The sequence below is a fragment of the Amphiura filiformis genome, chromosome 13 (genome assembly GCF_039555335.1).
Source record: "Amphiura filiformis chromosome 13, Afil_fr2py, whole genome shotgun sequence".
Taxonomy (NCBI): Eukaryota; Metazoa; Echinodermata; class Ophiuroidea; order Amphilepidida; family Amphiuridae; genus Amphiura; species Amphiura filiformis.
In genome coordinates this window covers 64,965,514-64,979,761 of record NC_092640.1, presented here as the reverse complement: position 1 = coordinate 64,979,761, position 14,248 = coordinate 64,965,514, and the positions used below count along the sequence as shown (strand labels likewise).

Here is a 14,248-nt window from a genome sequence, read left to right as displayed (position 1 = left end):
TATACAATTTTAACAATAGCATTATGCAAACATGCCACTTATTGATTGTGTTTAGTTTTAATTGGTCGTCAAGTTAATTTCCAATAATATCGGTGGCTTACAGGCGAAGATAAATCCGATTGTGTAAAGTTTGAGTTCAAAAATGAACTATATGGTCGGTGCTCTTAAGATGGGTAATTTTAAACAATGGAGCATTTGAAGTGGTAATTGAAATTTGAAATAAATACATGTATCATATTATTTATTTACTAATGTTGTAAATGTAATTTTGTTCTGAAATCTTTGATGATAATTTTACGTGGTACAAACTCTATTTGTGCGAATATGGCAAAAAGTGACCCGACTCGGGTGATTAAGTAAATTCAGGCATAGCATATGCACCTTAAGTAGGAAAGATACCAACTAAAGCTTTTATGTGAGTCAAGCTATATTTTACGCCATGAACCCTTTTTTTCTGAAAAGCAAACATGCAATTGCCAATTATGAAAGTCAATTTTAGGCGATGCAAGCTTGATATGCGCGAAAATGTCAAAAGTGGTCCAACTCGTTTTCTGGACGATTATGTTAATTGAGCATATCGTTTGAGACCGATTAGTGAAGAAAATGGGTATGTTTTTCTGTTAGCCAGTATTTTACTGATTCCAGTGCATTATAGCATGTTTGCTATGATTTCTGGTTTTTTTTTTCTAAAAAATTGCAATCGTATAATTTTTATTGTTACAGTCTGTACATGAACTCCCTCTTAAAAGGAAGTAATGCCAAGTGAAATCTACTATTTATTCAGCGGGTTCACTGAACATGTTGGAACCAGTGTCGGCGTCTTTGTGTGAGCGTACAGCTGCCATGCACAATGTTTTTTAATACAAACATTTGTGCGATTCTGGTGATCGTGATCTGGATCAATTGTGAGTACAAAATGCTATATAAACACCTCACCCCAAACCCGGCTCCTGCATGATCGTTCTAAATATCGCAAAATTGGGTACCGTAACAGTGAGTTGTAGAGTGTATGCAATAAACCAACCAGAACGGTATTACAATTGAAATGACAGGCATGTTGGAGGAGAGTTTTAATAAAGTTTAAGTGGGTACTACACCCATTGATTTTTTTTGCATTTTTTTGCATTTTGTGAAGAAATTACAAAACAAATTGGACAAAGTGGTATGCAAAATGAAGGGGCAAATCTTCTCGTTTTATTGGTGGCATCGGTATCAATGTAGCTTACATGCTTTTGAAGATAGAAGCCAAAAGGAGGAGTGATTTAAATTCACTTCATTTTGGAAAGCTTACTATCAACGGATTTCGTTAACATTTTGGATATGTGTTGCTAACACATTAGGGAAATAATGTTGATATGTAAAATGGGAATAAGTGGTCCCTGATTTCTTTTATGACTTCATGAACTTGGTGCTCCACAACTATCAAAAAACGAACCGGTTAAAATGCTTCTATTTTCAATGTCGAGCTATATTTTGTGTTTTGAACTTGCGACACTATGTCACTGAAACTTAATTAAGCCATAGGTAACAGGTTACCACAACCACACTACAGCAATGTTGAAAAAGATTGTATTTTTTGTCACCTATACCACCATATTAGGTAGTTTTCCGTAAGCTACATTTTTGTGATTTTGGTAACTATTTTATATTTATTTGCCCAATCCAACTCAACTAGGCAATCTAAATTGTACTCACCATTTACATCCCAAGGTATTTTAGTATATCCACCTCACTATTTTCCATTATATATCCAGTAACAGACAAAATATCAAAATTGATACCTCATTATGACATGTATGATATCACAGACTATCACATGTATTCAAAATTGATGCCTGAATTTGACCTGAACCAATTGACCTATAACCTGACCTTTGATGACCTTATAGACTTTTTTGATCTCTTTTCCTAACCTACACATTATAGAAGATACATACATGGTGTAGTATTAAATTGTCTATGTGGAAGAGATTAGGCCTATTTAATTTATTCAGTGTTATAATCAGTGAGTACATTTCTATAGATAGTATAACAAAGGATTTAATGTATTCTATTCATGTATTCTACTTGGACATGTTCAATAGAATAAATTATGGTTTGTTATGAAACACACATCTCAGTTACCAGGATACAGTAAACAAAAAATATATATAGGGCTAAAATGATTTTCTAAAATGGTTTAAAACCACTTTGTATGTAGAGATATTTTATAAGTTCAGGACATGAGATGATGAACATATTTATATACTTCATAAATTTGCAACAAAAAAAAGAAGATGGGTACTGATGAAAATCAGGGTATTATATCGCCTTAAGATGGCAGAGGAACATATCTCTAGATCGATTCCACAACCATTCATACATATCACCTGTTTTATTGTATTATCATGCGAATTGCCCAGTGGTATGGAGGACAGAATTTAATTTAAATGAGGATGATTCTGTCATGAGTGACGTCGTATTGAATATCCTCTATAATGTATTTAACCCAATAAACCTATTTAATATTATGGCCATTGTCTCATTTTCATAAAATAATAATGACAATCAGCGCTCGAAATAAGGCGCGTCCTTGCGTCAAAGACCCGTCAAAGTAGGCGCGGACCCGCAAATTTCCTACAGTACGGGTCCGCGTGACCCATAAAAAATTAACCAAGCAAAGATCAGAAAATCCTAGTTTTGTTGTTCCACTGGAAAATCTGGTTCACATAATAGGTCCAGCTCCCTTTTAGTTTCCCATCAAGTTATCAACCCGGGATTTCATTTTTTTACAATCTACATACCTTGATCGCCGCGGCGGACCGTAGCTAATTCTCTCTCTTGAAATTTCAAAGGCATGGGTCCGGCGTCGGACCCTTGACAATTGGTAAGGACCCTTGATATTTCAAAGGCAGGGGTCCAGAGGACCCTTGGATTTTACTTCTTATTTCTAGGCCTGATGACAATGATAATGACTGATAATGACCTTTCCATTCATGAGTGGTTGATGACCTCTATAATCCATCAGGTCATGGCATAATAATTCATTACCATCATTTACATTATGATGATAATGTCGATTATATTGACTTCTGAAGTACCGAATTATTTTTGAGAGGCTGGTGGGGCCAGTGTCATGTCATTATGGGGACTTTCGATGAAAACTTTTTTCGCTTTAGTTTAGTCCCAACACCTTTGAATTACTATGATTATGCTTGAGGGCATCAGTGTCTATTAGGATCTTTCATGGGGACTTTTATTTGGATATTTAAAAAGCATAATTAGAAAAGTTAGGAGGTTATATTAAAACTAAGGGGCTATGCAATAACTACGAGCCCTGGGATGGGCAATAAATTCATGGTAAGCCAAAGGAGGGGCTTGCAATTTTTGGCACACATTCATGGGGCCCCTTTTAAATAAGCACCATATGAGAAGGCTTCGGAAAGCAGTACGAAAACTTACAAATATCAAAATGTCCTGTTCACTATGCACGCATTATATATCTACACTATTTAAGGTTTCCAAATTAGGTGTTTGGAAAACAGATGTAAATTAAAGTTGAGTTAATCTGCAACATGATGTGTACAATCCACCACTCTATCTCCTCTCAACGCACTACTCCTATGAAATATAACATTTACATACCCAAAAAATTAGTACCATTTACCGACCGCGAAAGACGGTGACCGCGAAACATGGGTGACCGCTAAGTATTACAAAATATTGTACATTGCCATGGAAGATACTATTTGTTTTTAAATAATGTCAATACATTTACTTTTAATTTTTAGGTGATTATCTAAATGGAGCAGATGTAATTGTTACTACTCCTGAATGGATATTACTTGGATCCAGAGCACACATGAGATGTACACTCACATTAGATTTAGAGGGTGATACCTTGAACAACATGGCTTGGTATGGCATTGATGATTTCACTCATACAGACCCAACAACTGCACCGAATATCATCTATTACGTGGTAAACGGAAATATTATTGATGGTGATGAGTTTGATAGAGTGGACTTGAATACAACAGATTTATCGCTAACAATACGTGAGGTCCTTCCGTTTGACGAAAGAAAGTATTTTTGCCGAGTTCTTACAAACATGAGAGGCGAAATGTTTGATAGTGGTATCAGTAGAGTAAGTGGTAAGTGAAACTACAGGTTTTTATTTTATGGATCGCAGTTTGAAGTAACTATTGTTTAAAATCAGTTTGTTGAATAAAAATGTGATTATTTTTACAAAGTATAGATATGTTTATTTTTTTAATGCGATGTACCTTTGAGGACGCTATATAGATGTATGTTTATATTGTATTTAATACTTTTATGGTTCCCATTTTTTATTTACTTACTAAGCTTAATAATGTTCAAGAGCGACGTGATTTTCCCCTCTTTATTTTGTGGTCTATAGTTCCACCCATATCATTGTCCATAACACAAGTGGAGTTGGTCAATGGGACCACGAAAACAATCACCTGTATATCCAACCATGGGAAGCCAGCTGCAACTCTTTCTTGGCGTTTGGGAAACACCCCATTGCAATCTCAGCCTCAAAGGAATACCAGTGATGGAGATGGGGGATATTATGATAGTGAAAGTATGCTTCAATTTACACCATTATGGAGCAATCATAATGATATCTTAACGTGTACAGCAAATGTACCAGCAGATGCTACAGGAATTGCAGATAGTATTACACTTGATGTGCAAGGTAGAGCAATCATTATCGCAGTATCATTTTAAATGTTTTGTCATTTTAAACAATAAAAATAAATACTGAATATGATAATTGAATACTGAATAAAAATATATAAGGATCATTGTAAAGGTACACAAAATAATAGTATAAACCAAAATAAATAATAATAAGTAAAACAAACAGCGAATATTAAAAGAAATACTAGAAATGGATAAATGGAAGAAAATGGAAACAAGCAACTAAACTACTAGTGATATAAATGTTCTGCGAATTTTCAAATATCTACTTTTTGGTTTCATATAATTGAATAGACAAATCTTACTTACGGATTTTATTTTAACCCACATGACCTTCGGGGATAAAGGTTGGATAAAGTATTGGTCCAACCATCTGATATGATGAACCGTCTTTCATGAAAGTGCTAATTCTTGGATCACGTGTCCCAGTGTTTCTAGATAATAAAAAAATTGCCTAATTTTGCCAATGTGGTCATTTTTTACATGAAACCAAAGCATGTATTTTTAGTTCTATAACTCCAAAACAATTTTGCCATGACACTTAAACTGTACCATCATATTAAGATTCTTCCAGGGTATGTAAATTGTGCAATATATTACCTATATCTTAAATACCTTTCATTTTACAGCCCGATAAAATATGTATTTTTCATGAAATATAGCAAAAATATGTATCTATGTATCCCAAATTGGGAACGATTTATCCAACCTTCATTCCCAAAGGTCGGGTGGGTTTTAAAAAAACAACCCTTAAGGTGGTACTATACCCCCTGGCCTATTTTGTGCATATTTTTGCATGTTTCTCTATAGCGCATTGGTGATAAGTAAGATATGTATATTATAGGGGCAAGGACTACAAGTACTGCACTGAAAATTTTATTTCAGCACAGACAACAGTTGTGGAGTTACAGTCAAAAATGAAGGGAAAACCAATTATTTGATCAATAAATCAATAACTACTTGTCTTCAGTCACTGAAATTCCACTGAATTTCTTGCCCCATTTATATACATTACTTTTGTTACCAATGTTTTATTAGTTTTTGAGAAAACTGCAAAAATAGTCACAAACTTATCGAGGGGTGTAGTACCACCTTAAACACATTAAAAACCCCGGTTAGAAACTTGGCACTTCGTAATTTCTTTTCCTTACAGTCCCACCATACGATGCCAACGTTTTCATATACGACAGTGACGATATAGATAAGGATGACGTCATCGATGTAGTAGATGGAGAGCAGCACGTGTTAACATGCAAGGTGATGGATACCCGTCCATCAGCTGAGTTTGAATGGTTTATTAATGGCATTAAACAAACGACTGGTATTGGGCCACCAACTGCAATACCATCGTCACCAGAATATAATGATCTTGTTAACACTACCAGTACATTGACATTTGTACCTGAACGTCAAAACCATAATCAGATCGTGGTATGCAGAGTAGCTATTCCAGTTAGCGGAACTCCAGACGCAGAGTTCAGCGTAACACTGAAAGTGTTCGGTAATACCGTAAACGTTCGCCTAATGGCGCATCTCGGCTCCTTTGCCTTGGAGTAAACTTCATGTACAAATAGAGAGCTCCCTCTAAAAATCCTAACAAGAATATGTGCCCTTATTTGCTGGTGGGATTTTTATGGGAGGGCACTTTTAGTTTGTGTCTAAAATTCCAGTTATGTCAAGGGAGCCCATATCGCCATTAGGCGAACGTTTACGGTAGTTTAATTCATGAAATGTATTGAAGACAAACATAAAAAGTTTTTAAAAAGGCCATTTTATTTCAAAGCTCTTCGAAAATTTAAGTGTTAATGCGGAATGCTGTTTTTGCTTTATTTTATTTTTTATAATGTTGACTATAGAGACAATACGGTAACCGTTGTGTTTTAACCGATTTGAACTAACATTATGTTGTATATTGGGGATAGAGAGGACACCAACTACTTTAATTGAATTAAACACATTCAAAAACGATTCAATGTGTTCATTTTGGGGCGTATTTAAATAACATTTAAAATGGAAAATAAAAAAATTGGAGTTGTATAACTCGTATGATTTTATTAACTTAGCGGGAGCTTTGACACAGATCGATACCGCATACTCATTTGTCTTAAGGCACAGCTTACACGTAAAGTAGAGTATTATTCTATAGTAAGTTAATGTTTACTTTGTACTCTCAGGTCCTCCAGATTCTCCCATTTTGACCCCACCAGATAATCTAAACGAAGGTGAGATGTCACTCTTTGAGTGCACTGCTTCAGATGCCTACCCTGGTGGGAGGATTATCTGGTATAACAATGATGAGGAGATCAGGTCATCAGAAGTGAACAATACCAAACCAAATGGTCGTTATGATATTACAGATTCCTTCGATTTTACTCTTCAGCGAAGTGATAACAAACACACCATAACATGTGAAGCTCGACATGAAACATTGCAAGTGCCAAACTACCTGGTGGACTCGATAGAAATCGACGTTAAATGTGTGTATATTTCAAACAATTTCATGTATGCTTATTATGGCAAAGACAAGGATCTGTTTGTTGGATTTTGTTGTTGTTGTTTTCGCCAATGGGAACATTGGGCTATTCCAGTTAAAATCAATACACACCCTATGGAAGATATGACCTTAATCTCCAACACAGGGTGTGTAGATCTCACCATAAATTATAGAGCATTTGGAATCTACATTCCCTGTATGGAAGATTTAGGTCATGTCTCCCACAGGGAGTGTATATGGATTTCATCTTGAATAGCCCAATTAGTATTTACAATATTATGTCACGTAGGTCATGATGCAGTCATGTCTACAGTAGAATTCACCTCGACCTTTGCAGGACTTAAACCCCATTAAAAGCTATTAAACCAAGATAACACTCATTGAAACAGCTCAACTGATTAAATCGGATCTTCTCTGGCTGTGCACATGTGTCTGTTTTATATGTGCGATATAGCAATGAGCTGCTATAATACAGCTTCAGTTGGGTAACCGATTATAAAGGAAACGCAAGAAAACAATGGTAGTGGACCTTTGTTCACGAAATGAGACAATGGCCTGCTTTTGTTAACCAGCATTCTTGAAAATGAGCAACATAATGATTGTTGACTTAACACGGTTTGGAAATAATTTCTTCATATTTTTGGTGTTATCTGTCGTTTACATATCTTTCCTAAAACACAAAAGTGCGATCCTTTGTCAATCACCTACAGTACCCAATTTCGGCATACTATATAAAAAACTCATCATGATGATTACCAGAGAATAGTTTAAATGTAGCTTGTACCGTTTTTTGTGGCATCCTTCAGAAGTGAGCGGTCCGATACCAATATTTTCGGTCAAATCTCCATTCAATTAACACGGGGAGTTGGCTAGCTATGCCTTGCCCTCACTCATATTTTACAAAAGTGCGACTATTTCTGAACATCTAACCTAGCTGTAATTTTAGGCCATGTTAGAGAAATATATTTGCTAGAAGTTTGGAGAATAAGTTAAATATTGGCTGGTTATTTTTCACACAGTGATGTTAACTAGGCAAGTGTCCATTCTTCCAACATACATCATTTGTAGAGGTCACGCGTCAATGGTGAGAGCACTGTGTATTGTGTATAGGAAAACGGACAGTAACTGCAGTATGTAATCTCAATTTAAATGCTTTATGGTTACATTTTGTAGATCAGAAGTGATTTTTACATAACTGAAGACAAAATAATCAGATTTAACTTTAAGATATTTGCATTGTATGCATTACATTCTTCATAGTCAAAAGCCATTATGTTCTAGTATAGTTGCTGCTCAAAATGGTTACACGAGGAAATAAAATTGAAAGCCTTTTCACCTATTCTCTATAATTAATATCATAACCAACACAAATGATTACCGATTTTATTTTCTTTAAAGTTTGCTCTACCGGTGTGCAAGTGACGAGTTGTCCGTCTGTAGAGGTTGGATATTCAGCCATGTTAAGCTGCATGTCCAGTTCTAGCAATCCACCTGCTACTTTGGAATGGTATAAGGATGACATTAAAATGTCAAATACACACCAGTCGATACAAGAACCTGGTGAAAATGAGGGGCAAAGTACAACACTTCAATTTACAACCAGATTGATGGAGAGAAAAGATGTCAATCGAGTCAATTTTACATGTTGCGCTATTGACACCATGGCAGGATGCGCGGTGAATTGTAGCAATTTATGCAAACTGAATGTTCAATGTAAGTAGTTCATATACAGGGTGTCCCAGAAAAAATTACCAGGCAAATGAATTTGGACGTAAGTCGAGAAATAGTCATCAGAATCCAAAAATCTAAATATCAGCGTATAGTCCATCTTATTCTGCATCTTATACGCCAATTGTACAGGAATCGGTTGACTGATTGCGAAGAAATGAGCGATTACATAACGCATGCATCAATTCACTTCATTCCAAGTTTGAAAGAAAGATCATTCAACACAATGCGCACTATAGCGATTAGCTGTCAATGGGCTTCATATTTTGTTCTGTGAAAACCTTTTCGTTCTTTTTAAACAATCTGTTTCTTACAAAACATTTAATTAGGTTTTATTTAAATTTGTAAATCTGCATAATATTGAAAATGAAAGCTTGCATGTAAGATGGTTCTCGGTACTTGTAAATATCTGTTTTCATTAATGTTCATATAAATGTTGCATAAAGAATTATTGCATAAAGAATTGCAGCTGGCTTAGAAAAATTCTCACACACTTTAAATGTTTTTGGAATATTTCCAAGAAATTGTAATGCAAAGTTTAAATCTTTTAAAACTTCAACATTAATGTTGCATGGTATCAAAAATCACACGTAAAGCTGTAAGTACTTGATCATTGTCATTCTTTGCTCAATTATTCTTTGGAAAGTTAAAATATAACATATTTGCACAACCTAAAGAATTGAAGTTGGAAAGCTTCCAATTGCAAAAAACAAAGTTTCTCGGACAAACTGTCAGCCTATTCATCTTCAGTGAAAGCCTGAATGACATAACAACACCGTCGGATTATAAAATAGATAATGTGGACTAAATTTAATGAGATACACAAACTTTAGAAAGAGGTGAGCGAGTATGGAAAAAGCGCCTGTTGATCAAACTTGGAATGAACTGCATTGATGCGCGCATCATGTAATCGTTAATTTCTTCGCAACCAGACAATCGAATCAAATAACATTTTCGTATGTGATGCACAATAAAATAGGCTAAACATTACATTTTAAATTATTTGATTTTGATGTCTATTTCGCGACTTACGTTCAATTTTATTCTCTCGGTAATTTTTTCTGGGACACCCTGTATATTCATAACCTCATTAATAAACGCGATGCGTGCGATCCAATCATATTTTATTATTTGCGAAAACGCGAACGCAAATCGAGGTCATTAATATCTCACAATTGACCGCAAAATGCGTAATTGTTCCAATGTCGCACACAATTGACTTCTGCGTGCGCGGTATTGTGCGTCCAACAAACTGCGCGCGCGCTGGCTGCCGTATTTGGATTGCGCGCTACCATATTTGCACAGATTGTGATACGCACTTTTGTTATTGGTCGTTCTGTTTTAGCCTGATCGATTTTTGGCAAGGGAAGATGTAAAAATCATCTATTTTATAAACTTTTGAGCAAAATTTTGTGTTATTTTGTAAGGTGAAGAGATTAAAGTGACGGTTATGAATGAGGTTAATAACTTTGCATCGGTAATATGTCGGGCATTGTAAAAAATCTAAACATTTTGCTTTGGACCTCGGAATATCCCTCGGGGCTGCGCCCCTCGGGATATTCCTCGGTTCCAAAGGCAAAATGTTTAGATTTTTCACAATACCCTCCAAATAACCGATGCGCAGTTATTAACCTCTAAATAGTCCTGGCCCTGTCCTACAGACCCGCATACATATTCCAAAGAGGAAAGTTTGAAAGTTGATTCGAGTAGGGTATGCATAGGTCTTCCAAATTCTACTAGGTGGAAAATTCCAAACCCGGGCAAACTCTGTATATGGCCATTTTTCAAAATGGCCGCCAACATGTACTTATAAACCAGGTAAAATGACAATACCTTTTATAACATGCAATCATGTTATGATACTTGAATGTATAATCAGGTCGAAGAACCTTAAGGTTAAATACAACTGATTTTCAAGGCTTGATTCCAGAGGGGCGTAAGTTAATAATGGAAACAGCCATGCAGAAAAGAATGAACTCACGCGTACAATAGTGTATCAATCTGAACTTGGGCCACGGACAAACCGCGGCTCGTGAGTTGTTTTTTTTTTTTTTTTTTTTTGATTTGTTCGGGTTGTGACAACCCTGGATAATCCAAGAAAGCCTCTATTCGTCGGCTGTATTCCATAGTGGCGTATAGTGATTTTTGGTCATTTTTTTGAAAATTGGCACATATGTTTTTATTGATGTTCTCTTTCATTTTTCTAAGTCTCATCAGTCATAATTAGCTAATTAATTAGTAATTAATTAATTAAATGTGGCGTATAGTTACAAAGTGACATTTTTGTATTCCATAGTGGCGTATCGACCATACGCCACTTTTTATACACATTTTATAATTATGAAATATCGGCAAAATGAAAAACATCGTATGTCATAGTGGCGTACGCGTATCGGACCTATACGCCACTATGGAATACGAACGACGAAAAGTAACGCCATAGGGATTACACGCCGACCGAGGTGGCGTACGGTTAACGTAAGGTTAGGGTATTGCGTTTTGTTCGTTTTCCATAGTGACGTATAGTTTTATTGTCAGTTTGCCAGCAATAGTATGTATTTATTTCTTTTGAAAAATATATAACAATAAAATCTATTTAGTTTACTACAGAAATTTCATATCATTTACAAAATATAATGAATGTCTGATTTACACAACTCGATTTTAAATTGGCATTTCTTCAAACCCGATTTTCTCGAAAAGTTGTTTATTCGCGGCGCCCCACTATACGCCACTATGGAATACGGACGACGTATTGAAGCTTATTTCCATTGGGGTCCATTTGAACACCGGGACGGGCTGGGAACAGTCAGGGGTTAACAGTCATCTTATATGTTGCAGGGATAGGGAAGGGCGGGGGAAGGGGAGACCATGATAGGACCATATGGGCTGATGGGGGTGGGGGGATTGTGGGCAGCCGTTTTCGGCAATTTTACTTTGGATTTTCTAAATTTTCAATTTTGAAATTATCCTGGATGATATCTGTCGTGAAATAAATCAATGCTTCTATAGGCTATAATAGGCCTAGTATGCCTATTTATACCCTGATTATGCAATATATAGGCCTACAACAATAACTACAACAACAGTAACAAAACCAACAACCAATATTTTGTTAATCTAATTTGTAAAAATATATTCATAGGCCGCGCCAATTAGATTAGTATAGCCTAAAAATTCCTGAATTATATAATGAAAAAAAACGGGCAAAAACAATCAATCGCTGCAGTCAGAAAGAAAGAAACGAACAAGAAAAAAGAAAAAAGTGAGAGAAAAATAAAATAAAATAGATGGAATGGACCACATAGGGACTCGAACACGTACCAAAGTTTTCCAGCTCAAAACTGTATTATATAGTCGAACGTGAGTCCGGCCGCGCGCTAACCGATTGAGCTACTGAGTGACCTGTGAAATCGATTGATCTCAAACTGACTATTATGGAATAGTGCATACCAGGCTCTTATGGTAAACAATCTCATCACCGCTGTAAATGTCGGAGGTATCGATGGCGAAAAACCTCGATTTTTGCAAAAGTAGCTTAAATTTGGAATGAAATTCAAATGGTAAAGGAATCGACATACTTTTGAGAAATAATGTAGGCAGTTAGAAATCAAAATTAACGTTCCACAATCCAGATATCGATAATGTAACATAACAGTGTTTTGTGGTACAAGATTCTCGAAAATTGTTCCCAAAAACGGGCTAATAAAATTTAATCGGTACTGTATTTGGTTCTTCCCCATGGCAGCATTATTTCTTTGGTCGATTTGTAGTACAATACAAAAAAGGAGAAAACAGTCACTCGGCGTGGTTTTATACGGAGCGAATATTTGAAAAAAAACTGCATGGAACGTGTTTTTGATCTTGTGAACATGGTGCGTAAAAATGATTTAAACGAAGGATTTTCAAACGGATTCTAAAAATTTGTATAAACACACAAAAATAATGTTAAGATACATCCATGCACCAACATTTGACTCACTGCGATATTTGATTGCTGAGAAAACGCGGTTTTAGAGAACAACTTTATACGTCTTTTATACGTTTTTTATACGTTTCTTCGTGTAACCTTAAGCTTTTTGTGAACATCATCATCTTTGAGTTCAGCTACCTCTCGTACTGCTCGTACACGTTTCCTACCAGTTTCACCACTATGAAGTGATTGTGATTTCTTGCTCTTCTTTTGACAAATGATACATTTTTCAGGGTCTGGAGGAGCATGAGCAGGCTTGGGAATAAGGAGATCCAAGACCTCAGTATAACCATGGAAACTAGCCTTGATTTTCTTAGGTACATAGGTTCTAATTGATGACATTTCTTTTGGTTTATAGTGGTTGCTATGACTGCCATCTGGATTTGGTACACTTGATTTAGCGAATTTACACACCTTAATTGCTCTTCTAGATTAAATAGTTACCGAGATATTGTAATTTCACCTGGTTAATGTGAATATTATATGGTTACTATGGGCGGTCATCTTAGATTGTAGGTGCCCTAGACATCAGACAACCACGACACCCTCTTCATTCAATTAGACAGTCTTGATTTAGTAGGGATAGAGACCTCAATGACCCTTGTAGGTCAAGCAGATTCCGAATTAGTGTCATTTCATCTGGCTAATATGATGATTATGGTTGCTCCGGGCGGCCATCTTGGATTTCAGGTGTCCTAGATCTCAGACATCCATGAAACCCCCTTCATTCACTCAGCCAGCCTTGAATTAGTGGGGATATACACCTCAACATACACCTTGTAGGTCAGGCAGATTCCGAATTATTGTCATTTCACCTGGCTAATTTGATGATTTATGGTTGCTATGGGCGGCCATCTTAGATTTCAGGTGTCCAGGACCTCACATATCCATGAAACCCCCTTCATTCACTCAGCCAGCCTTGATTTAGTGGGGATAGACACCTCAATGACCCTTGTAGGTCAAGCAGATTCCGAATTATTGTCATTTCACCTGGCTAATATGATGATTTATGGTTGCTATGGGCGGCCATCTTGGATTTCAGGTGTCCTAGACCTCAGACTTCCATGAAACCCCCTTCATTCACTCAGCCAGTCTTGATTTAGTGGGGATAGACACCTCAATGACCCTTGTAGGTCTGGCAGATTCCGAATTATTGTCATATCATCTGGCTAATAATTATGATGATTATGGTTGCTACTGGCCGCCATCATGGATTCCAGGTACATAGGTTCTAATTGATGACATTTCTTTTGGTTTATAGTGGTTGCTATGACTGCCATCTGGATTTGGTACACTTGATTTAGCGAATTTACACACCTTAATTGCTATTCTAGATTAAATAGTTACCG

The 14,248-nt window shown here is 36.1% G+C and overlaps 1 protein-coding gene across 1 annotated transcript in view; it reads left to right on the top strand.

Moving 5' to 3' along the window:
• Positions 1 to 799: 799 nt before the first annotated feature.
• Positions 800 to 14,248, top strand: part of LOC140167840 (fibroblast growth factor receptor-like) — a 32,685-nt gene continuing 19,236 nt past the window's right edge. The window contains exons 1-6 of the mRNA XM_072191131.1: positions 800 to 905; positions 3,771 to 4,133; positions 4,400 to 4,699; positions 5,858 to 6,205; positions 6,879 to 7,181; positions 8,597 to 8,911. Coding sequence (XP_072047232.1) covers positions 851 to 905; positions 3,771 to 4,133; positions 4,400 to 4,699; positions 5,858 to 6,205; positions 6,879 to 7,181; positions 8,597 to 8,911 — 1,684 coding nt within the window. The 5' untranslated portion in view covers positions 800 to 850. The remainder of the gene's footprint in view (positions 906 to 3,770; positions 4,134 to 4,399; positions 4,700 to 5,857; positions 6,206 to 6,878; positions 7,182 to 8,596; positions 8,912 to 14,248) is intronic.